Source organism: Lutra lutra, chromosome 11 (assembly GCF_902655055.1).
Source record: "Lutra lutra chromosome 11, mLutLut1.2, whole genome shotgun sequence".
Classification (NCBI taxonomy): Eukaryota; Metazoa; Chordata; class Mammalia; order Carnivora; family Mustelidae; genus Lutra; species Lutra lutra.
In genome coordinates, this window is record NC_062288.1 from 22,103,493 (window position 1) to 22,128,765 (window position 25,273).

Sequence of the window (25,273 nt, forward strand, 5' to 3'; positions counted from 1 at the left end):
TGGATGTTTGTTCATGCATTGAAACTGTCTGGAAGAACAGACACTAGACTATTAACAGTATCTCCTGGGGAGTAGTATTTGAAGTAAAGTTAAGGGGCAGATGTTTAATTTCTTACTTTATACATTTTTTTTTTTGGTTTGGTTACAACAAACACATTTTTTTCCTAAGTATGAAATGTGAATCTGTAAAAACCCAAACAAAGAACTAAAATAAATAAGTGTACAAAACCTGCTGATAGATATAATTTGGGGCTGAAATGTAATGATAAATATCTCAAGTCACCCCAGTATTAGAACATAACTAGAACATAATTAGACTCAATTTGGCCAGAAGTAACAGAAATTCAATTACTATGGCTTAACTAGGGGATTGTTCTATTCATATAATAAAAAGTTCAGAAGTAGGCCCAGGATCCTCTTAGCTCTTTTTTCTGTCATCCTTAACATGTATATTTTGTTTCAAAGGTCAAAAGACCTTCCATCTTTAGGATAAGATCAAACGAAAGTGGGGAAGGGAGAGAATAAAATGCATATGGTAGATGACTTGGTTGACTCTGTCTTTTTTTTTTTTTTTAAGATTTTATTTATTTGATAGAAAGAGAGACAGCAAGAGAGGGAACACAAGGAGGAGTGGGAGAGGGAGAAACAGGCTTCCTGCTTAGCAGTGAGCCCAATGCGGGGCTCGATCCCAGGACTCTGGGATGGTGACCTGAGCAGACATGTAACAGCTGAGCCACCCAGGTGCCCTGACTCTGTCTTTTTAACAGGAAAACAGTCACTGCCCCAGGAGTCTTATCCAGCAGACTTCCATTTACATTTCACTGGCCTGTCATGGCTCATCTGGTCACTCCCAGCTAGAAAAGAGTCTGAAGAATCCTGGATACATTACAGCCATGAGCAAAACTGTTTTTGTTTTGTTTTGTTTTGTTTTGTTTTAGTAAAGTCAGAGTAGAGTGTGAGTATTGGCTAGGCAACCAGTAGGCTTGGCTACCACCTTGTTACTTCTTCCACAAACCAAGCATCCTTAGTTCCCATCTGAAACTTGAGGACTGGGTTTATGGAGGATTAAGAAAGGTATCAGAGAAGTAGCTAGCCAGAATTCAGAAATAAATACAATACATTGCAGTATTGTTTGTAATTCAAAACACTGAGACCTGAAATGAGGAAAATTTGTTAGGAGTCTTTCATTGACATGTAGCTAGTTGAGTGTGCCGTCATCATATCTTCTGTAAAACCCTGTAAGCTTCCCTGGTCCCAGTTAGCATGCCTACACTTGGGAGCAAAGCATTTGGAGTAGCCCATCTTGGCCACCTGTGACAGAGAGGTAGACAGGAACTGGGACGCTCGTTAGACTTGCTCTGGAACAATTAACTTCACTTCCCAGAAGAAGAAATCAAACTCTCTCTTGCTGTCTTCTTAACTCCTCCATAAAATCTTTCCTGATTATTCAAGTCTACTTTGAGCTGTCCCTTCTCTCAGCTGCTCTAGCATTTACCTGCTCATCAAAACCACAAATTCTGTATATTGTTACACAGACTGCACAAGACTGTGTCTCATCTTCCTAATCCTAATGTGTACTTCTCAACAGCTAGGTCTCCGTGGTAGGATGGAAACCTGATATCTTGGGCATCCGAGGGTAGAGAAGGTGCTACTGAAGATGCCCAGACTCCTGGATGTTGGGACGTATTTTAGCTACTTTAAAAGAGCAACATAAATCTCAGAAAGAGTCTGTTAGGTGACCTTTACATCACTAAACAGTATGAGCTTTCCCTCTTGAGACAAATTTCAGCCAATATTCCACCTTGGTGTTGTCACAGGAGGAAATAAACCATATCAGGTTGGAGTCATGTGCTTTTGGCATAAAGATCCAACTCTAAACTCACTCTAAGTCAACTATGCTGTCAGCACCCCCAAGATAACCCTCCCTGTATTTGGATGGTGTTCGCTCAGAAGCTGTCACATCTGCCTCTCTGCTCTCTTCTCCATCATGAAGACTCTGACAAGTTCATTCCTAATAAGGCAGCAGAGACTGTTAGAACGAAACATTACTTTCTCCTGGAGTACTTTAGCAGAGGACAAAAGCACAAGCTAATACAATAGAAATGCAATGGTGGAATTTCAGGTATCGAACAATTAAGAGACTTTCCTTTTGGGTAAGAATTTTCCAGCTACTCATCGAACTGCTACATAAGAGTAGCCAAGTATTCTTACTGTTGTTAATAAATCCTATTTTTTAATCTATTGGATTTCATAAAAGAATTCACATTTTATAAGTGTAATAAATATCACTTAAACACGCATGCTTCCAACCATGCACGAGTTAGATGAGCAGTAACACACAGTGTTAGGATCACGGACTCTGAATCTAACCACTTGAGTTTGCACCTGTATCACTGAGACAATTTGCTTAAATGTCTTTGTTCCTACTTCTCCTCATCTGTGTAACTGGAGATTATAACATTACCTATCTCATAGGGTTATTGTGAAGATTAAATATGACCATACATATAAGCACTTAGGACCTTCCCTGACTGTCAATGCTCTATAATTGTTAGCAACTATTATTAGTAAGATTTATTTCCAAATGAAGGAGAAATATAATAATTGCAATTGGTGAATTATAGATTTTTGACAGGTTTTTATATTTTAGTTTACCATGATTTTATAAAGAACATTCAGCATAAAAGGCAGTTCATATAAGATTAAGAGTCATAATTTGCCCACCATTTGCAAAAGGCACATAGTGGGGTTGACTACATGACATTGAAGATTTCATTCTTGTGTAAGTGCCAGTTTTACAATTTTTATTTCCAGATGGAAGCTATCCCTAAAGATGATTCTATATTATCCGAGAGAAGGAGAGAGCTCCACAAGGAAGTTGAAATGGCTAAGAGGAATCTGGCCCAACAGGTCAATGTCAACTCTCATTTAAGCTTTTATCTAAGAATGATTAATACAAATTTGTGTTTTTAACTGTGTTCCACAAAACCTCAATAGGAGAGTATGATCCTACTTAATGTGGGTCTGTTTCTTCATCTCAGAGCCCACTCAAACCCCACATTAATTTGGGAAAAAAGGATGTGTTTAAACCAGCAAAAATTATACGAATTCATGAGATTTTAAAATAAAAGGGCTAATGATTATATGATCATTTAAAAAATAAGTAATAAATGCTTTATTTCACCAATGTCTAATTCTAAATTTTCAAATTTTGTTTATTCAAGCCACTGTCAAAAACATGCTTTTATGTCTCTTTTTTTCTTAAAGTTACTTGAAAATATAGTCTGATTAAGAAAAACTTGTATCCCATTAAACACGTTATCATATTTGCACATTCTCTTATAAGATAGAATACTTGGAGCTAAGGCAGTCAAGTTACTTTGTTTTATATCCTAGTAAAATAAATTCTACATAGGAAATAAAAATTGTTAAGATACTGGCCCTAGTGTGTTTCTTCAAATGAATAAGTTTTAATATGTTGTGTTTTTTGAAAGAAAATCCTGTCAGAAGCTGAGTCCAAGTTAGTGGAACAACAACTTGCAGAAGAAAACAAGCTTTTAAAGGAGCAAGAAAACATGCGAGAGCTTGTCTTCAACCTTGTCCGTATGACTCAAATCAAAATTGATGAGAAGGAGCAAAAATCCAAGGATTTCCTGAAAGCTCAGGTAACTGCATTTTTGTAACTATCCATTAATTACTTTAAGAGTTCAGGAGATCCTCAATTTTACACAGTGTCTGTTAGAAACCTTGCTTCCCCAAACAAGACTCAATCATATACTGAAAAAATGGTTTTCGGGTTCAATTAACAATAGTCATCAATCTAGAGGAAAAACGACCCGGGTCAATGACAATGAGCAGAGGATTTGAGCACAGGACAACTTCAGTAAGAATAAGGTAGGTATCTCCTGGGAACAGGGCTGACAGCTGTACAGGCTGCAGGTCTCTCGGATTCCCCCACTAACTCATGTGCCACTATGGTTTGTCCAAGAACAAATCAAGAGCAAGAGCATTAGACCACCCTCTCTCCCAAGTTCATCAAGCTGGCATTGTTTAAACCACTGCTAGGATGCCCTTAGTTACTCCTCCATCCATGATTTTACTGGGATCCCAATAAAGTACCAGAGTTGACCCAGGGCAACGTTCTAAACTGAAAGAACAATGAAACCAATGGCAAAAACGACCCTGTGGTCATGCTAGCTAAAACCCCAACATTGAAATCATTTTATTCCATGAAAGGATTATATTCAGAGGTTTCCCGTTAAAAATGAACATGATATGACATATTATTAAAAAAGAATACCGGGATTGACCATGTGACCCAGATGTTGGCTGTTTTTGTTTTTTTTTTTTAAGATTTTATTTGTGTTGTGGGGGAGGGAGAGGGAGAGGAGGAGCAGAGGGAGAGAGACAAGCAGACAACACTGAACACAGAACCTGATATGGGGCTCAATTCTACAACCCTGAGATCATGATCTGAGCCGAAATCGAAAGTCGGTCAATTCACCAACAGAGCCACCCAGGTGCCCCAGATGTTGGCTGTTTCTGAGGGCAAACTTTGTTCTGAGCAAGCATTTGCATGGGGTAGTATTTCTTCTTGGGAAAGTACCTTAAAATCCTGGCTTCAGTCTCTCACAAAATACCACAAAGGGTTCCATCTGTAACATCTGTCAAACCTAACTACAAATCCTCTTCCCTCAGCTACCCTCCACACACTCCTCACTTACCCAGCCCATCTGTTCTGTCCACACTCACTCTTAGGCTGTCCCAAAATCCCCCAAATTTTCCTCAAATCCAACCTGTACCGGCTGTTTTCTTTCTCTTTTCTCTCATTCTTTCTTGTCCTTAATTCAGTTCAGCCAACCAGTCAATTTTCAGATCTCTCCCTTACAGTTCTTCCTCAACTGGCCAACTCAGCTGGCTAAGATAGCACAGGAATGAGATAGGATACAGCTGGGAGTATCATACGTTGATGGAGATGGGCTTTTTTTTTTTTTTTATTTTCACACCTAAATTTCGTATTTCAGCAAAAATATACCAACATTGTTAAGGAGATCAAAGCAAAGGATCTGGAAATCAGAATACACAAGAAGAAAAAACATGAAATTCATCGGAGGTAAGAGAATTACGTGATGATTTATCTTGTTACAGGTCCGGGGGGAAATGAGTTTTATGTCGTAAGTTTCAAAAACACTTGTGTTTTCACAGACTCAAAGAGTTTGCTAAACTGTATGACACTATCCGAAATGAAAGAAACAAATTTGTTAACTTACTTCACAAAGCTCACCAGAAAGTAAATGAAATAAAAGAAAGGCATAAAATGTCGTTAAATGAACTAGAAATTTTAAGAAATAGTGCAGTTACTCAAGAAAGGTAAGTGTAATACTACCGTCTTTTCAAAAGTTCCTCTTCTGATTCACTGAACTCCAAAATACCCTGGGAATAGTAAAGAAGAAACTGATGGTCTTACAAAGCTAGATGAGCCCTTGCTCAAAGATGCTTTACAAATGACAATCTAAGCATCTGAATGTGATTCCATATGCTTCTACTGTTTGACAGCTAGATATATATTTTTTTACTTTTATTTATTTATTTATTTGACAGAGAGAGATCACAAGTAGGCAGAGAGGCAGGCTGAGAAGGTGGGGGGGAAGCAGGCTTCCTGCTGAGCAGAGAGCCCGATTCAGGGCTCGATCCCAGGACGCTGGGATCACGACCCGAACCGATGGCAGAGGCTTAATGCACTGAACCACCCAGGTGCCCCTGACAGCTCTATTTTTAAGTAAATAAAAAACTATGTTTACATACTATTTTTTTTTTTTTACCGAGTTAGAAAGAAAAGCACAAGTTTGATAATTTGCCTTTAAAGTTAGAAGACAATCAAATGTTTACTAACCAGCATTCCCTGGTTATAGATTTGAAGCATCTAATGTGCTTGTAGGAGGCAGTATAGTGGTGGTTACAAGAGCTAGCTTTCTAGACTCCGATCCCCGCCCTGCAGCACTAGCTTCATGACCTTGAGCAAGCTACCTTACTTTTCTGGGATCACTTTTCTTACCCATAAAAATAGTCCTTATTTGAGGCACTTGGGTGGCTCAGTTGGTTAAACGTCTGAATTTAGCCCAGGTTATGATCTCAGGGTTCTGGGACTGAGCCCTAAATGGGGCTCCATGTTCCATGTCTGGTGGGGAGTCTGCTTGTTCCTCTCCCTCTGCCCCTTCCCCTGCTCGTGCTCTCACTCTCACTTTCAAAGAAATAAAATATTTTTTAAAAAATAGTCCTTATTTTATAGGACTTTTTACATGAGATGAATTAATCCATAAAAACATACTCAGAAACATCTGGCAAATTATTATTTATTAAATTTATTGTTTACCATGTGGAAAGATGTTGGACTCCTTCACTTATACAAAGTCCCTGATCTATTGAGTTCATACAACCTGAACTTTTTCTGGTGGCCATTATTGCCCAGTTTCCTTTTTTTTTTTTTTTAAAGGTTTTATTTATTTATTTCACAGAGAGAGATCACAAGTAGGCAGAGAGGCAGGCAGAGAGAGAGATAGAGGAGGAAGCAGGTTCTCCGCTAAGCAGAGAGCCCGATGCAGGACTCGATCCCAGGACCCTGAGATCATGACCTGAGCCAAAGGCAGAGGCTTAACCCACTGAGCCACCCAGGTGCCCTTCCTTTTTTTTTTTTTTAATTATGTTCAGTTAGCCAACATATAATACATTATTAATTTTTGATGTAGTTAGTGTTCAATGATTCATTAGTTGCGTAAAACACTCAGTGCTCATCACAACACATGCCCAGTTTCCTTTTATAAGCTATACAAAATGGGTTCTTGTGTGTGAGGCAGCAGAGGGACAGGGTCAGGGGGAAGGGATTGGTATGAGTAGGAAAATCTAATTTCCTAATCAGATTCTCATCCTACATGAAAGTAAAAGATCATTTATAGAGGCCACGCATTCATTCAGCATTTATTTTTGTGATGCTGTATTAAGTCAGGACCACCTTAGGTCCAATGGCCGTTATCAGATATTACCATCTATGCCCTCAAAAGAGGGCAGCAGCTTCATGGGGACGACAGAGCAGTAAATGAATTACTATGGTCTCTTGATTTGACAGAGTAGGGGCAGCAAAGCCTTGGGGCACAAAAGGAAAGGTGTCCTAAACTAGGGGAGTGGGGAATCTGAGAACTGGGAAGATCACAGTAACTCCTGAAGAGCATTATATGACAAATACCAGTATTACTGCAGCGGTCCCCCTTATCTGTGAGGGATATTTTCCAAGACCCCCAGTGGATGCTTGAAACTGCAGACAGTACCAAACCCTGTATAATCTAGGTTTTTTTCCCCTATACTTACATACCTATGATAAAGTTTAATTTATAAATTAGGCACAGTCAGAGATTAACAATACTAATAAAATAGAACGATTATAGCAACATTCGGTTGACCCTGGAACAGCGCAGGGGTTATGGGTGCCAATCCCTGCACAGCACTTAACTACTACTAACCTGTTGTTGACCAGACACCTTACCAATCATGTAAACAGTCAATTAATCAATATTTTACGTTATCATATTGTATACTGTTGTTAGGGTCCGTAATCAAAGGAGCGAGACTGATAGAAAGCGAAGGTCAAGCAAAGCTTTATTTCACGCCAAGCATCGAGAATCAAACTGACCAGGCAGGGCTGCCTCTTGCAAAGAGGCAACCCCTCCCAGCCTCACAGACTAACTTTTATAGAGGTAGTTTAGCCGGGCTATACACAGGTGGCCAATGAGATTGCAATAGACAGAGAAAACTGTACAGTCATGCTAAATCTGCCACACACAGAAAAAAAAAAAAAAACTGCTAGGTAACACACGGGTGGCCAATTGAATTTCAATTTACCCTAGTAGATATATGCGCGCCCCACTGATTGGATGTCTTCATCTGACCTGACCCGCCCTTGTATCTAGGCTTTGCAAGTAAGTTCCTCTGGGAGGGGCAGGGTCAATCTAAGTTCACTGCATGGGGTCAATCTAAGTTTGCTGCATAAACACAAAATGACTCCCTCTGGCCAACCAGGCCTTTACACTGTATTCTTACAATAAGGTAAGCTAGAGAAAAGAAAACATTAAGAAAATCATAAAAAAAAAAAAAAACATTTATAGTACTGTGCTATATTTATAAAAAGATAAAATAAAATCACGTTTAAGTGGACCCGGGCAGTTCAAAAGTGTGTTGTTCGAGGGCCCGCCATACTGTAATCAAAGTTATGTAAATGTGGGCTCTCTCCCTCTCCCTCAGTATATCTTATTGTATTGTACTCACCCTTCTTGTGATGACGTGAGGTGACAAAATGCCTACGCAGCCGGCTGAGGTGAGGTGAAGGATGCAAGCGCGTTTGTGACGTAGCATTAGGTGGCTGTTGACCTTCCAAAGAGCCGGAAGGAGGAGCATTGGCTTCCGGTGGATGGATGCCTGCGTGCTCCTGAGGCTGCAGAACGGTGGATAAGGGGACTACTGTCCTACTATTGTCATTTCAAGGGACGTCCTAAAGCGGGAGCTGCTTGCATAGTTTCAGAAGTCTTCGTTATTTTTACACTAACTGAAGAAAATGATATTCTTACCTATTTCCCCATTATTTTTAAAGAAAGTTACAAAATTGCATGCTGAAACATGCCAACAATGTTACTATCCGAGAAAGCATGCAAAACGATGTGTGCAAAATTGTAGCAAAACTTCAGGAAATGAAGGAGAAGAAGGAAATCCAGTTAAACAACATTGACAGACTTGCCAATATGATCACAATGATTGAAGAGGAGATGGTGCAGCTGCGTAAGAGATACGAGAAAGCTGTTCAGCATCGAAATGAAAGGTAAAAAACCAGGAACCTAATGTGAGAAACAAAACACCCAGAGACCCGATTTAGAAATGTTGTCCCTTCTCGAGGCTTGACAGTGGGTCTCGAGGGGCATTTGACATTCAGGTTTCATTAGCCTTCTGCAGGGGCGTGTTTGGGGTGGGGGGCAGTGAGCGGTGTGTTTACCTGAAAATAAGATACTGTTCTTTTAAGAGAGAAACGCAAGAATAGGGTTTCAGTTGTTGCTCTTTTAAATATGAAAGTTCTTTCCCAGGCTTCCATTCAGATTGCCTCCATTATCATCAAGTTATTTCAGTATAATTGACATAAATAAGTCTTTGGATTTTGTATCCCCTTTTGTGACAGATTTGGTCTTAGTATGATATTTATTAAGCCATTCTCCCAGCTCATTTTCTCAGCAAATAGGACCTCTCAGAAGAGCATTATTTCTTCCAGGCTACAATTATGTCATTAATCAATTAGTGCTGTAGCAGTCTTCCCAAGCTGCTTTTGCCCGGGAAACCTGGAATGTGAAATTGTAAGGTCCTGTAGTAATAACCTCTGGTATCAGATCTGTTTCTTCCTTGTGGTTTTTGTTTTGTTTTGTTTTGTTTAAAGATTTTATTTATTTATTTGACAGACAGAGATCACAAGTAGGCCGAGAGGCAGGCAGAGAGAGAGGAGGATGTGGGGCTCGATCCCAGGACCCTGGGATCATGACCTGAGTTGAAGGCAGAGGCTTTAACCCACTGAGCCACCCAGGCGCCCCTTCATTGTGGTTTTGATTGTGGGCTGTTTCTTTTTTTTTTTTTTTTTAATTTATTTGACAGAGATCACAGGTAGGTAGAGAGGCAGAGAGAGAGGAAGGGAAGCAGGCTCCCTGCCCAGCAGAGAGCCCGATGCGGGGCTTGATCCCAGGACCCTGGGATCATGACCCGAGCTGAAGGCAGAGGCTTTAACCCACTAAGCCACCCAGGCGCCCCTTGATTGTGGGCTGTTTCATCCAAAGCTGTGTGTGAAGCTTTGGACCCTGAAAGGACAAAAAAGGTGGTAAAGCATGGCTCTTAGCTTCAGTTATCAAGAGAAATGAGGGGATCATGAGAAGAGCCAATAAACGGCAAATGAGATGAAATGCAGAGTTAAGGGTGAGCAAATGCAACTGTGTGTGCACATGTTTTAGGGGAGGAGAGAGAGAAAGAGATAAAAAGCAATTAAAGATGAACTCTGGGATAATGGGTATGCAGAGTGTGGGAAGAACTTCAGGGTGTGAAGAACAGTACTTCTTCAAACTACTGGCAGGTGTTTTCTCTAGGATAAAAAGAAAAAAAAAAGTCCTCTTATTTGGCTCCTGGCACAAAACAAATTATTTATGCAGTGTGTTCCCAGGCCCTGGTCAGACCTGTAAGGGCTGGAATTGGAAAATTCTTGTTTCTTTCCCACATTTTCCTCACATGGAGGGGTCTTTCCCCTGGCATGATTACAAAGGACAGAACTTTGCCTGTTTATGGGGAAATTAGCTTCAAAAATATTCATCTTTAAAAGAACCTAATGGGCCTGGCAATTTACATAGAATCACTGCAGAGACACATTCCCTGGCCCCCTGCCTGGGGACTTCTGGCCAGACCTCGGTTGGCAAGTCTGCCCCAAAAGAAGGGCCTGCAGAAAATCAGATTATGGGATCACTTTGCTCACGCCTGGGGAATGACATTTTTTCCCACCCTAGGAAAACCTTTGAGACTTGCAGAGATAACTGTGACCAGCCAACTGCACCATCAGCTCAGAGTCGAGATGCCAACCAGCCCTCCCTGTCCTATCCCCAGGAAAATGGAAAGTGTGGAGTTTAACTAGAAAGCCGACAGTAAATTTCTATTGTCTTCTGGAATTATGTAATGTTGATGTGTATTTTGTTCCCAGATCCAAAGAGAATCCCCGTGACTAGTAAAAAAAAGTGGTCTCAACACCCTCTTAGCCTTTGCCTCTCCTTTTGGCCATAGTGGTGTTCAGCTGATAGAACGGGAAGAAGAAGTATGCATCTTTTATGAAAAAATAAATATCCAAGAGAAGATGAAGCTAAATGGAGAAATTGAAATACATGTCCTGGAAGAAAAAATCCGGTTCCTGAAACTGAAGATTGCTGAGAAACAAAGACAGATTCACGTGACCCAGAAATTACTGCCAACCAAGAGGGCCCTCGATGCCGACTTAGCAGTGCTCCAAATTCAGGTGGGGAAAACATTTCATCAGATGCTTCCTGGGACCATTTGCTTTATTTTTTCCCCCTCTCCTTTATTGGTTTGAAGATCGTATTAAGTCCTTACATATAAATTAAGCCATGCCCCACCTGGTATCTGTACAAACTCATGAGTTAGATGTCCTCTTTAAAAAGATCACTGCTGGGGCGCCTGGGTGGCTCAGTGGGTTAGGCCTCTGCCTTCAGCTCAGGTCATGATCCCAGGGTCCTGGGATCGAGCCCTGCATTGGGCTCTCCGCTCCGTGGGGAGCCTGCTTCCTCCCTCTCTGTCAAATAAATAAATAAAATCTTAAAAAAAAAAAAAGAGGCCACTGCTAAAAAAAAAATAAATAAAAATAAAAATGCCACTGCTCTGGGGCATCTGGGTGGCTCAGTCGGTTGAATGTTGGACTCTTGATTTCAGCTCAAGTCATGATTTCAAGGTCGTGAGCTTGAGGCCCATGTGGAGCTCCACATTCAGTGGGAAGTCTACTTGAGATTCTCTCTCTCCCCCTGCCCCTCCCCACCCACTCCCTCTCTCTAATAAATAAACACATAATAAAAAAATTCACTGCTCCAGGGTGGAATTTATGCCTCAGGCATCCAGGCTACAGATTTTTTTTTTCCCCATGAAGCATTTTCTCCCTTCCTTGGAATTCAGACCCTCCCACATCTCAAATCTAGCTTCCTCATAACTCAAAATTTAAGGAATCCAGGCTTTCACTGCCATTGGCATAACTATGTTTCTGATGCTTGCTTGAAAGATCTTGGAGACCGTCTTGCTCTCTCATTTTTGGAACTCCTGCCCTCTGAAGCCGAGATTGTTGTTTGTTAATTGGCAATCACATATAATTAGACTCCTTCTTAATCCCTGTAGTTTCCTTGTCATTTAATAACCTAGTCTCTGATACGGTTTTTTAATTTTTTTATTATTTTTTTTAAAGATTTGTATTTATTTATTTGGCAGAGAGAGAGAGAAAGCGAGAGAAGGAACACAAACAGGGGGAGCTGCAGAGAGAGAGGGAGAAGCAGGCTTCCCGCTGAGCAGGGAGCCTGATGCGGGACTCGATCCCAAGACCCTGGGATCATCACCTGAGCTGAAGGCAGACGCTCGATGACTGAGCCACCCAGGCACCCCGATACGGTCTTTTTAAAAGTGGAATAAAACCAAGCAATTTAAACATGAATAGATAAATATGTAGTATATGCTTAAATAATGAATATAAAGCTACCTTCTTCACATGCAATAATTGTATTTTTTTTAATGAAAATAGAAGAAAAAACTAAAAAATTTGTGGCTTACACTTTTCCCCACTGCCTCAATGTAGCAGGAACAAATTTTAACCTATCATGTTTTCTAAAATGTCAGGTTTGTTTTCAGGTTTTTTTGGATGATGAAATTAAAATATGCTTGGTTAATGAAGTTGTGAAAAAACACAAAAATTTTTAAAAAATAAAATTCTATTCCCAAGATATAATCACTATTAAAATTATCAAAAATCTGGAAGCAATCCATCCAGTCTTTTTCAAGGTTTATAAATCAATGGTTTTCATTAGCTCATGCAGCAGTTTTGGGTTCTGTTTTGTTTTGTTGTTGTTATTTTCTGTTTTATCATGTCATGGGGATTCACATGACTTTGAGGAACAGGATGATGGGTCCACCATATATTTTAGGCCATTTGAACGTGTGAATGCTGTATCAGTGATAGGATCATTCATTGTGCACAAATGTGCTAAGGTTCTGATTCCAGTGTTTGTTTTTTAAGCCTTAAGTTCTCCTATTCACTTCCTCCCTAAGTGTAGCCAGTTAGATGGATTGACTGGAACACCCCAAGGCGTCCCTCAGGCCTCCAAGGTATCCCCTGCAGGATTCCAGTGGCTCTGACTCCTGCGACTAGTGAGCCTCTCATTTGAGGGATCCCCTCATCAGCACACACACCGCCTGGCTCACTTCTGTGCCAGGTCAGTGCAGAATTCAGAACTTGCTCCTTCCTTGGCCTACCTACACAAAACCATTCCGGCAAGACCTTGGTCTGCGAACTGATTGAAGGTTTGGGGCAACAGCGTGAAGGTGTACATTACAGAAATGTGAGGAACTGCAAATTCAGTATCAGACATCCATGCCTTGCAAAGATCTGCAGGACCACCCGTCACTGGTACCATCCACAGGCGCGTTAGTCCGTGCAGCACCCTCGCCCAGCTCCATTCCCTTGACCTGTCTTTCCACCTCTCAACCCCTTCACCTCTCCACAGCCTCACCTCCTAAGACTGTCCCCCAAGCACTCCACACTTGTCATGATTTTACAGAATAATTTGTCTCCTTCCAGCTCCTTCCCAAAACACAGCCTCAGGGCCATCTTCAACCAAAACACAGCCTCAGGGCCATCTTCAACCATACCAAACTATCGAGATGCCCAGCAGAACAAAAGGACTTTCAATTCAGTAAGATCCACAACAGAAGAATTCTCTGTCTACTGTGTAAGCCTTGTTAATTGCAAATCAGTACTTCCACACAGTGGATAAAATTCATTGTCCTTAAAATATATGCACTTGGCATTTCATTATACGGAACCAGTTATCTGACGTGAAATATAAATTCAGTTGACCTAAGAGGAAAATTTATTTAAACTTTTATGCCTGATAGGAGCCTTTTCCATTCTGACTGCCTATGAATTGAGACATGTGGGTTATGTGTTATCATCAGTTACCTGTCCTGCCAGAGTTCATTCTAAGCTTAAGAATGTTGAATAGAAAGTTTCCCATTAGTCTTCAAAGTACACTTAATTATTTATCTACTCAGCACAAATTACATGGGCTCTCTGAAGGACATGATGTAAAATTTCGAGCCTTAGGCAAATCATTTTTGTACCCTGCCTTGCCCTGGTGGATCCCTGTCATATCCTGTTATTTGTCACAGCTGCAGTGTTTTGTGATTGGTTTGTTTTTGTTTTTGTTTTTTCAAAGTCTTCCCATTTTTTGCATCATTTCCAGAATTCCCTTAAGGTTTGTAATTTTTCAATTGTTTGAAACAGTTTTTAATTGTCTAACAGTCTAATCCAAGGATTATCATGAGTCATATTTTCCCGGTGCTTACAATAATAGCTCCTTTTTAGGGATCTTGGAAGTCACGTGAACTATTTTAGGACACACTGTTTTGTATAAAACAAGTAAACATGGGGATTAAGGAGGGCACTTGTGATGAGCACTGGTGTATGTGTGAGTCACCAAATTCTACACCTGAAACCAATATTGTAGTGTGTGTTAACTAACTGTAATTTAAATAAAACTTTAAAAAAAGAAAAAGTAAACAGTTTTTCCTCAGAGACCCATGGGGAAATAAGAGCAATCGAGGTACTAATTTGATAAGCAAGCACTGTATTTTTGTTCCTTATTTAATTTCCTAATTAAACATAAACATTAAACATTGTTAATAATAAATGGAATAATTATATATTTATGCCTGTTTATGTATATATGTATACTTTAACTCCATATTAAGGGCAATTAAGCAATGTCGAGAGGGAGAAAAAGGAAAAAAATAAATTATGTCACTATTTTAAATTCTTTTTGTGAGGAGAAGGCTAATACATGAATTAAAGATTAAATTTTACCCGTATCACTCTGGGACATGTTGTGAAGTACATGAGATGTGTGCTCTCAGTTAATGAGTCAGCCCCATTGGACTGGGCCTTACCTTCCCATTTGACAGTTGAGGCAACTAAGGTTTAGAGAAGATAAGTGATTTGCTTAAGATTCTACAGGTTTTCAGTAGAAAAGTTGAAAATGATGAATCTTGGGGGAGCCTGGGTGGCTCAGGTGGTTAAGTGTCTGCCCTCGGCTCAGGTCATGATCTCAGGGTCCTGGGATTGGGTCCCGCATCAGGGTCCCGCATCGGGTCCCGATCGGGTCCCTGCTGAGCAGGGAGCTTGCTTCTCCCTCTCCCTCTGCTGCTCCCCCTGCTTGTGCTCTCTCACTCTCTCTGTCAAATAAATAAACAAAATCTTAAAAAAGAGAAAGAAAAAGAAAATGATGACTTTTGGTTTTCACAGTGTTCTGCATCTCTCCCCATAAAATGAAACTAAGTGTGACTGCCTCTCCTACTTGGGAGCTCCCTTATTTCTTCATCTACTTCAAAGTCTCGTTAAAGCAACAAGTATTGTTGAAATATGAAACATTATATTAAGGCAGTTAGCAAAAAAGGTAAAAATAGTTCAGGCTGTTTCCTCACAGACCTATACACTGTATTGACCTAATAATTAAGAACTTTATTCTTTGGGAAACCATTAAACCTATTGCCAACAAAGGGTTATAAGCTGGAGTCTTGTATGTTGTCTGCCTTGTATATTGTCTACTTTGGCTTCTATAACAACCTAAAATGAAGAGGTCAGTTCTGTATAGTTTGAGCTGTGCAACCACACAGCATCCCATAGGTATGACACAAAGGACTGGTTGTCATCAGCTCTTCCTTTGATGACTCAGAACTCACTGCCTTGCTTCAGAGAACAGTTACAGGGCATCACCCTCATGGTACCATGGGTGAGCAGACTTACTGTTCAACCCAGTTCCCGGCTGATGGGATGTTAGAGGAGTTCTCTTCCACCTTTGCCTGGATGGATCCTTCCAAAAGACTTTGAAGACCCTGGGCTATGTAGTTTTAAAATTTACTGAGCAATACAGTTAGTTTTGAAGTTAATGTTTCCTTCTTTGTTTAACAGTTTTCTCAGTGTACAGACAGAATAAAAGACCTGGAGAAAAAATTCATAAATCCTGAGGATGAGAGCAGAATCCGCTTCATTCCAGGGAAAGATATGACCCAAGAAGAAATGATCAAAAAATTAGATGCAGTAAGCATTCTTTCTTATAATAGTGTCTACTAGTCCCTTGTTGGTCAGTGTCCCAGTGGTCTGTGGTACTATTTCATCTGATGCTGATAGATTTATCCCCCATCCCTCGCTCTTCTAACCACTAATACAGTCCTTTCATCATAATCCAGTAACAAAAGCTAAGCTTGTTTCTAATGCTTGCCAGAAAGAAAGAAAACCTGAGTGGTTTCAAGATGCCCACTTTTGTCTCATAGCCCAAAGGAACAATTTTGGCATCTTTAGTGGATTAATTTGTCTTCCCGATGGGGATGTATCAGAGCAATGGCAACATGGAAACTGGGTGGAGCTGAGAGGGTCACCCTCTGCCATGGAGAGGAAGCCTTCCCAGGGCTGTCTGGAGGGGGTTGGAGCGAGGAAAGTCTTGACTTAGCCCAGTGCTAAAGACTTTCCTAGAGCCACCTTGCAATTGTATAAAAGCAATGTGTCTTCATTAAGGGGAAAAAATAGTGCTCTAATTAAGAAAGATTTTTGACATGCATGACTCTTTTGTCCTTTTATTGAATTTGTTTTCAACTCTAGCTGGAACTACAGCTGGCCAAGAAGGAGGAGAAGTTACTGGAAAAGGACTTCATCTATGAACAGGTGTCCCGGCTCACTGACAGGCTCTGCAGCAAAACTCAGGCCTACAAGCAGGACACGCTGCTCTTAGCCAAGAAGGTCTGCCTGAGACCCTGCCTTGTCCCTTCTGCCCACAGGCCTTTCATTTCCCACAGACTGTCGTTATTTTTCCAGAGCAGCACTGGAGAGATACATAAAGATGTAGAATTGAAGATGTAAAGATGAATCTTAGAAAATTATCCAAAGTAGTTTTCAGTCTTGTTCCCTGAATGAATATTCACTTTATACTGGGCAAACTTAAGCTTTTCTTTTTTTTTTTTTTAAAGATTTTATTTATTTATTTGACAGAGAGAGAGAGACAGCAAGAAAGGAAATACAAGCAGAGAGAGTGGGAAAGGGAGAAGCAGGCTGCCCGCTGAGCAGGGAGCCCAATGCAGGGCTCAATCCCAGGACCCTGGGATCATGACTCAAGCCGAAGGCAGATGCTTAACGACTGAGCCACCCAGGCACCCCAAACTTAAGCTTTTTCTTTCTCTCTTTCTTTCTTTCTTTCTTTCTTTCTTTCTTTCTTTCTTTCTTTCTTTCTTTGAAGATTTTATTTGTTTATTTGACAGACAGAGATCACAAGAAGGCAGAGAGGCAGGCAGAGAGAGAGAGAGGAGGAAGCAGGCTCTCCAATGAGCAGAGAACCCGAAGCAGGACTCGATCCCAGGATCCTGAGATTATGACCTGAGCCGAAGGCAGAGGCTTTAACCCACGGAGCCACCCAGGCACCCAAACTTAAGCTTTTCAATGACAGTTTACAAGTTTCACTTAACAGGGCACCTATTCAAAATAAGTTACTACCCTTGTATTTCATGTGCCAAGTTAAAGCGTTTCTAGTTCCTTGCACTTAGAGGGCCTCACTTATCCAGCAGTCCACATGAAAACACCCAATCCAGAACTCAGCCAGGACCCAGGAACAGACAGGGAATACAAGAGAACAGCAATCACATGACACCCATGCCTAGTAGTCATAATTTCATATGTTTAAAATATGAGAACTGCTGAAATCAAAGCTTCCCGGTCAGGCTAGGCCTGCTCGAGCGGCCTGGAAGGTACAGCTGGCAGGCAAGAGGTTGATGATCGGGGGGAGGAAGGGTCTCACAGTCTTGCACCACTGGGCAGTGAGAGGACCCCCCCAATTCCCGCTCACCTGGCCTTCTGGCCCCCGGGAGCCTCCTGCTGTGACAGCAGAGGGATTTGGGTCAGCAATAGTTACTGAACCTGCTGTGGGCTCCCCTCATGAGCACATGAGGCTGTGAGGGCAGAAGCAAAGAGGAAGGGACACATGGTCCACACCTAGTGTCGGGAGACAGGTAAAAAAATAGACCATGGTAACACCCACACCCGTGATGGTGGGCTCCTGGCGGCAGCGACCGTTCCTCATTCTTTTTCTTCTTTTTTTAAAGATTTTATTTGAGAAAGAGAGAGAGAGAGTGTGTTTGTGTGTGTGCGCGCGCGCGTGCACGCACATGCACAGGGGAGAGGCAGAGGGAAGGGGAGAGAATCTCAAGCAGACCCCCTGCTGAGTGCAGAGCCCCACTCCGGGCTTGATCACATGAGCCAAAACCAGAAGTCTGACACTTACCCAACTGAGCCACTCAGGCATCCCTCGCTCCTCGTTCTCCTTAATTTCCCCAGTGCCTAGTGTGCACTAAACTGAAGAAAAGTGTTTATCAAATGAGTGAACATTCAGTCCCATCCTAGAAACAGTTCTGGCGCACTAAACCAGAAAATCACTGTAAATCTCAGGTCTCCTTTGCTGTCTTTATTAGGCTTTTACAGGACTGCTCTGAGGACTTCCGCCAGCCTGCTGGTCCCTCAGTCCCAGGGCTTGTGTGCAATTCACAACTTTACTTCAGAAAATAAGAAATGTTAAGACTTATGTAGTCTCATGAACTTTGCCTGAATTAGCATTCTCAATGTTTCTTTAAATGTTGCCTCCCTTCCTTTTGCAAATGAATTTCCCTTTCTTTAGGGTAAGTCTGTTTTCAGGGAGGGCTGGCTTGTGGAAGCTGTTGGCAGAGTCTGTCTGGAAGTCAACTGTAATGCTAGAGAAATGCACATGGTGGCGATTGCCGCCTGAGTGTGGGTTCATTCCTAGGAGTCAGCCTGTCTTTATCTCCCCCACCCCACCTGCCTTTCCCCACCTTTGCAGCTCTCTCCCTGGCTTTTTTTTTTCCCCCTCCCCATTTAAAACTTTGTAGTAGGCAGAACTAGAAGGTAGAATGGTTCAGATTCCAGGTCTGTCATTTACCAATACAAGTGAATGACCTTGAGGAGGATACATAAACCATCTTAAAAATAAGTTTCCGGGGCACCTGGGTGGCTCAGAGGGTTGAGCCTCTGTCTTCGGCTCAGGTCATGATCTCAGGGTCTTGGGATCAAGCCCCGCATCGGGCTCTCTGCTCAGCAGGGAGCCTGCTTCCTCTTCTTTCTCTGCCTGCCTCTCTGCCTACTTATGATCTCCGTCTGTCAAATAAATAAATAAAATCTTTAAAAAAAATAAGTTTCCTAATCTGTGAAATTGGTGTGATATCAGTTTAAGTTGTAAGCATTCAATAGTTGAGAAGTGGCCTAATTCCTTGTGGGAGCTCAACAAGAATGCATATCTCAAGTCCCTCACCTTTCCTAGGAAGCTTAGGGCTCCTATTGCAGGTCTCCCAAGTGAACAGAAAATGGGAAGTCCCAGGGTGCCTGGGTGGAAAAGTTGGTTAAGCATCTAACTCTTGATTTTTGGCTCAGGTCATGATCTTAGGGTTGTGAGATCGAGCCCCATTTCCATGCTGGGCACTGAGACTGTTTAAGATACCCTCCTTCTCCCTCACCCCTCTCCTTCTAAATAAAAGGGGTGGGGGGAAATCCCAGTGGAAGACAGAGCAGCTCAGAAGCCCAGAGTAACACCATCCTTCTTTGGAGAAGAAAAGGAGGTTGGCTAGTTACACCCACATACACACAACATTCAAGTGTGCCAAAACTGATGAATTAGTGTAATTTAAGATAATGACTCACCATTGAAGCTTTAGTTTCCTAAAAATTACTGCAGTGTAGAACAGTTTTTAAAATGTATTTTCCTTATTCCTTTAAAGAGACAATGTATATATAATAATCAGTCTTTAAATTTTCAGAGAAAGATACATCACTGGCAGCAACATTTCTCTACACAAACGTACAGATAGACCAGTGTATGCTCTACTAGGAGAAGAAAGTGTTTCAAAATCAGATGTAGTTTTTGGAAACTCATATGTCAGTGTACCCTGGTTCAAAGGCCTGGAGGATTAAAATAGAATAGAATTAATTATTTCCTTCACTCAACATTGTTTTAATTGTGCTTGGTGTCTTATGTTCCACTTAGTCCTATCTTTCAATTCTTTGATGATAACTATCTGGTGTGAAATCGTAAACATACACACAGAACAAGAAACATTTCTCTTCAAATTACTGGCCAGATTTTCCCCAGGTTCAGCTCATGTTTGTTTATGACCAAATAATGATACATCCCAGGAATTATGATCAATAATGCAACCACAATGAGATATGATATTTTCCGTTAAAAATAATTTCAGATGCAGGACCACTGCTGATTATCTTCTGTAAGGAACAAGTAATTTTTAGATATAGTTTTTATCCTACCAGATTTTTTCCTGCTAGATGGGTGACAAATTAAAAACATGGCAAAATTAGGCCAGAAACTTAGACATCAAGAATACCCTGTCCCCTTCTCCTTAACACCTCTTAAAAATAAAGGGACTATTTCCCTCAGGGCTATGCACTTGGAACTCTATTAACCAGATGAACAGAGCTGTTTCTTCTCCATCCTATCCTTATTTACACAGCCAAGGTATTGGCCTCAATCTCCGAGATCTCCTCTAATTCTTATTTTTCTCTGCATTCCCCCTTAAACTCTCCTTCCTTCAGGGAAGGATGCCCCCGACCATCCTAGACAGCCCTCAGCCCGCCATTTTCTTAACTCTTCATAGAAGGTATGTAGTCTAAGCCTTGGGCACTTTCATTCTAGATGAACGGCTACCGGAAAAAGATCAAAGATGCTACGGAACAAATGATGGCTCTCGTTGCTGAGCTGTCCATGAAACAAGCTCTGGCCATTGAACTCCAAAAGGAAGTCAGAGAGAAAAAAGACTTCATCTTCTCTTGCAATTCCAGGATAGAAAAGGGTCTGCCACTCAATAAAGACATTGAGAGAGAATGGTTGAAGGTACTTCGAGATGAAGAAATGTATGCCTTGGCCATCGCTGAAAAATCTCGGGTAAGCTTTGCTTCCATGTCGCATTGGTAAAGAGTGCCAGGAAGGGCCATTTTCAGGGATTTCAGTCCTCCCGAAATAGAAGAAAAATTCCCACTCTACCACACACCTAGTTCTGACAATCATTAGAAAGGAGTTTTGCTTAAGACAGGATGTAGACAAGTCAAAATCATAATCCAGAGTGCCATAATATTCTCCAGAAAGCCCTCATTGAGCACCAAGGCCCACCCCACAGTCTTATGACATGGCTTCTGTGGCATTCAGCCATTGGCAGGATGGTGGCTCAGCTGGCACTGGTTTTATCCATACTTCTTTAGTCTCTGTCCTTGTATCCCTACTCAGACCATACCTTATTCTTCCATATCTGGCTACCAGGGGCCTCCACAGCACACTGCAAGGCCTTCAGCATCTTCCGGGTGCCACAGCCTTCTGCAGACTCTGCCCCTTGGTCTGTGTCATAGGCCTCAAGATCACAGCTTTCTTCTCCTGCCACTGGCCTCAGTCTAGGTCTATCACTGACTGTGCCTGCATGATGGGTGCCAAGTGTTGCCTACTCCTATGACCTTTTAATATTTTTACAATGGAATTGGGCATCTTTCTAAGAAGACTATATCCTGGAGACCTACAACTCAGAGACTATCAAGTAGATATCCCGCAAAGGATCATTATTCACTCCCTAACCCAGGAACACATGCCTTCCAAATACGTACTAGGAGTGTCGAAAATAGCGTCAGATTTGTAATCCCCACAGTGCCCAAGACTGTTTTTTAGGGCATTCAGATTTTACCTGTGGTGTCCCAGCTGTCATTTATCTGTCTCCATTATTTAGAGTTCTTAATACTGTAAGAACTTCCTCTATTCTCCAGAAGCACAGGCAGAATCCTGAGCACCTTGAGGTTCGAAGCAAACTGCTGACCACATCTCTCCTCTGGTTCTACTTTACTCCTTAGTTGCTCCTTTGTAACCTTTGCTCACCAATGAGTACTCCAGCATTTTTCAAAAACATGGAAATAATTAGCACTCGATGAAAGATATTGAAGCTGGAATACAGGGAATTTAGGACACGCTAACCAGTTTATGAATGCTAAACCCCAGGAACAGAATGATGCTTGAGCCACATGGGTCATTCCCAGGAGACGAGTGTGTATGTGTGTGTGCATGTGTGTGTGTGTGTGTTTAGTGACTCCACCCTCATACCCTCCTATCCCTTTGGGAAAATATCAGCCAGCACAGCCTAAGGCTGCTCAGCCCCAGCTGTGTCTGCTGGACCCTAAGTATGAAGTGACTTCAGTATAATTTTCAGGAGACTAAAAAGGAAAAATCATTCTTTGCAGGAGTTCTTGATAACAGATAACCGCCAGCTGCCCAATGGTGTTTACACAACTGCAGAGCCACGTCCAAATGCCTACATCCCAGAGGCAGAGGCCACTCTTCCTTTGCCCAAACCATATGGCGCGTTGGCTCCTTTCAAGCCCAGTGGACCGGGGGCCAATATGAGGCACATAAGGAAACCTGTTACAAAGCCAATTGAAATCTGAGCATGTGAACCAATCTGGGCTTCTAAAGGAGACATTTTAACCAGGCTTCCTCATATGCACAGCTGGAAAGTATCAGTATAGCAGCTCTAAATTACAAATACAGTGTCCACAATCGACCAACAACGGACAACGACATGGCTTCCTTTCACACTCATCAGCAACTACATTTTACATGATGTTACATAGAATTTTCCTACAGTTATATCCAAGCATATTTCTGTATTTTTTTCTTTTTTTCCCTTTATATACCATCTTTCAGAAATATGTAGTTAAAAAAAGAAAAATAAATTTTCAATGCAGTACAGAAATTGGCAGTGTGGTCTTTGTTTATTAAAGAAGAAAAATGCACATACTGTTCAATACACTCACTTGAAAAAGAAAGATAGAATGATTGTTTGAAAAGTAAAATATCCCAAGTATCACAGAGGTTATAATTTACTTTGTTAAATAGTTGCATTTGAAGTTCATGTTGGTAAATGTAAATCAAGTAAAAAGCAGTAAGGAAGCTTGTCCTTCTTAAAGTAATATTATGGTCATTCTTTTTATAAGTAAAGAGTCCTTTTGCCACAAAAATAGTTATACTCTAATTTATCTTTCTTATAAATCTAGATTTTTTTACAATGTCATATACAAATAAACCTGTGATTAAGTTCTGACTCCAGATTTTTAAAAATTTCAATGAAAACATTTACAGCTTTGCGTATAGCAGAGTTGGAAAATGAGGCCAGTTCCACTTACTTTGTTACTCTGATTTTATTGCATTTTACCTAAGTATATTTTCCTAATTCTGTTTTTGTATTTTCTCATGTATGAAAATACCCAAGTGGATTTGAAAACTGATTTTACCTCATCAATATGTTCAAGCCATATTTCATATTGGGGTCAGGTATGGATTTTGTGTCACAATTCTGGAAGTGAGAAATACCACATTCCTCCATCTTTTTTTTTTTTTTTTTCTAAATGAAACAAAATCTGTCTCAAGTCCCCATCCTGCCAGAACGGAGGGAAATTTAATCTCATCCTCAGCCTCCAAGTCAGTCCTGAATCTAAGTTGTTGTTTTATAAAGTTATTAAAAAGTGAAGTGCCTGTGATAAATAACAGTGTGATTAACACAAAGAAACACTGCATACTTTAACACAGCTCCTGGGTTGCAGGGATCCAAAAAATAGACCTATAGGAATGATGTAAGAATGGAAATATAATTTTTTAACAGAAAGGGATGAATGTTTAAGTATTACAGCCCATGCTACTGGTGCACACAGAAGGGGCCACCGTGTGCCGGAACAGTGGGGAGTCACAGACTGATGGACCAGTTTATCTGGCCCTTAAACATATATAAGATTTCAGTAAGTGGGGAGGGACTTCCAGGTGGGGAAAATAGCCTGAGCCAGGCTTGAAAGTAAGAAGACAAAAGCTGTTCAAGGCCCAGCGAACTGCCCTGGCTGGAACATCATGTTCGTGTTGGGGGAACCATGTCAGGCTGGGATTCAGGAAGCCCTGCATGTGGAGGAGTTTGTGTCTTATCCTGTAACGAATGGCTGTGAGCAGAAGAGCGACAGGACCAGTGTCCATGTAAGTGGGACGACTGGGACTTCAGAAAGACAGCGTAACAACGCAAGTATGAAAGGGTAGGGGGTGAAAAATAATGATCTTCTCAAGAGAAGAGAGTCTAACATGCTGACAGGGCTCTGATATTTTGAGCCTCTGTGATGACTACATATTTGACCAAAAAGGGAAATTCTGTAGGAGAGGGCAATTTTGGGAACACAAGTATGATTTTAGAAGAGAAGTTGAATGACTGTACTACCTAGTGATATTCAGAATCATGACAATTCTGCAAGTTCCCTGTGAGAAACTGTGAAGAGAGAAAAGCAAAGGGCACAGGCTGACTCAGGCAAGCGACCACCGTTATGGGTCAGAATGAAGCACTATAAAAGAGAGGGGGAAGAAAGAAGAAAAGGGGGAGAACTAGTTAGGTGTCCTTAGGTTCCTCAGAGACAGAACATGCTCGCGGGCTCATGATTCCTGGCTGGAATAAAAGGGCTATGTTCAAAAAATGAAAGGCCAAAACCTTCAGTGTTTGTTTTTTTTTTAATGTCAAGATATTACTAAATCAAACTTTTATAAATACAAAAAATTTTAACATATTACAGCACAGTTCCATCTGAACCTTCACAAAGACAAATCCTACTCTTCAGGCCGTTATGTACATACTGCTGTATGGGACAAATTACCCACTACTGGACATAGCCAGATTTGACCCAGTCCAAGTCCCCATTTCCCAGTTCAGTTCTTTGAAAAGTATCCTCTTTCCAAATACAGTCCTTCCGTAATGAATTTTTCTGCTTCTCATATGCTATCTTCAATGACACATCTAGTTTTTGTTCTTCTAAGCACTGTCCTCTACATTTTTTAAAGCATATTTTATTTCAGAGTGCAAAAGTGAGTACAAAGTCGCTTTGGGCCTATGAAGTCATTAAGATAAGCCACTAGGAAGATAAGCTGCGAAGTCACCCCTGAGGACACGTCATGCTTCTCAGACCGTTCTGTCACCCCTGTCCACTTGACGGCTTGTCTGCTTTTGAAAGCCAGGGTGAGTTATAGTAGTTTAATTCTGTCTGAACGAGTACCAGACTGAAATTCAGATGGCTTAACAATGTATTCTGATTTGGGTTACCAATTGTAAATATTGGTAAAGGACTCTTGATGGAAGTCAAGCTATTGAGCAAGACTGAAACATTGGGAGTGGATACAACTGCACGTTCTTTTTTACAAGCCTAAGAGCATCGTGGTGTGTTTCAGAGCTGCTTCCTCCACAAATTTTGCATCCACATTGTCATGTCCTTCAAAAGCTAACAGAGCTGGAAAAGTAAGGGGGAAAGAGTTACTACGTAGCCATGGAGCTTCTA

At 41.2% G+C, this 25,273-nt stretch overlaps 2 protein-coding genes across 8 annotated transcripts in view; one reads left to right on the top strand and one right to left on the bottom strand.

The window, feature by feature from the left end:
• CCDC146 (coiled-coil domain containing 146) overlaps window positions 1–22,616 on the top strand; it is a 117,099-nt gene extending 94,483 nt beyond the window's left edge. For all 5 annotated transcript variants that reach the window (XM_047694646.1, XM_047694644.1, XM_047694647.1 and 2 more), the window contains 10 exons: window positions 2,815–2,910; window positions 3,495–3,665; window positions 5,025–5,113; window positions 5,206–5,370; window positions 8,639–8,863; window positions 10,843–11,071; window positions 15,794–15,922; window positions 16,481–16,618; window positions 20,580–20,828; window positions 22,160–22,616. In XM_047694646.1, coding sequence (XP_047550602.1) covers window positions 2,815–2,910; window positions 3,495–3,665; window positions 5,025–5,113; window positions 5,206–5,370; window positions 8,639–8,863; window positions 10,843–11,071; window positions 15,794–15,922; window positions 16,481–16,618; window positions 20,580–20,828; window positions 22,160–22,363 — 1,695 coding nt within the window. In that variant the 3' untranslated portion in view covers window positions 22,364–22,616. The remainder of the gene's footprint in view (window positions 1–2,814; window positions 2,911–3,494; window positions 3,666–5,024; window positions 5,114–5,205; window positions 5,371–8,638; window positions 8,864–10,842; window positions 11,072–15,793; window positions 15,923–16,480; window positions 16,619–20,579; window positions 20,829–22,159) is intronic.
• Window positions 22,617–23,265: 649 nt separating this feature from the next.
• GSAP (gamma-secretase activating protein) overlaps window positions 23,266–25,273 on the bottom strand; it is an 85,587-nt gene continuing 83,579 nt past the window's right edge. For all 3 annotated transcript variants that reach the window (XM_047694652.1, XM_047694650.1, XM_047694649.1), the window contains one exon: window positions 23,266–25,225. In XM_047694652.1, the coding sequence (XP_047550608.1) occupies window positions 25,134–25,225 (92 nt within the window). In that variant the 3' untranslated portion in view covers window positions 23,266–25,133. The remainder of the gene's footprint in view (window positions 25,226–25,273) is intronic.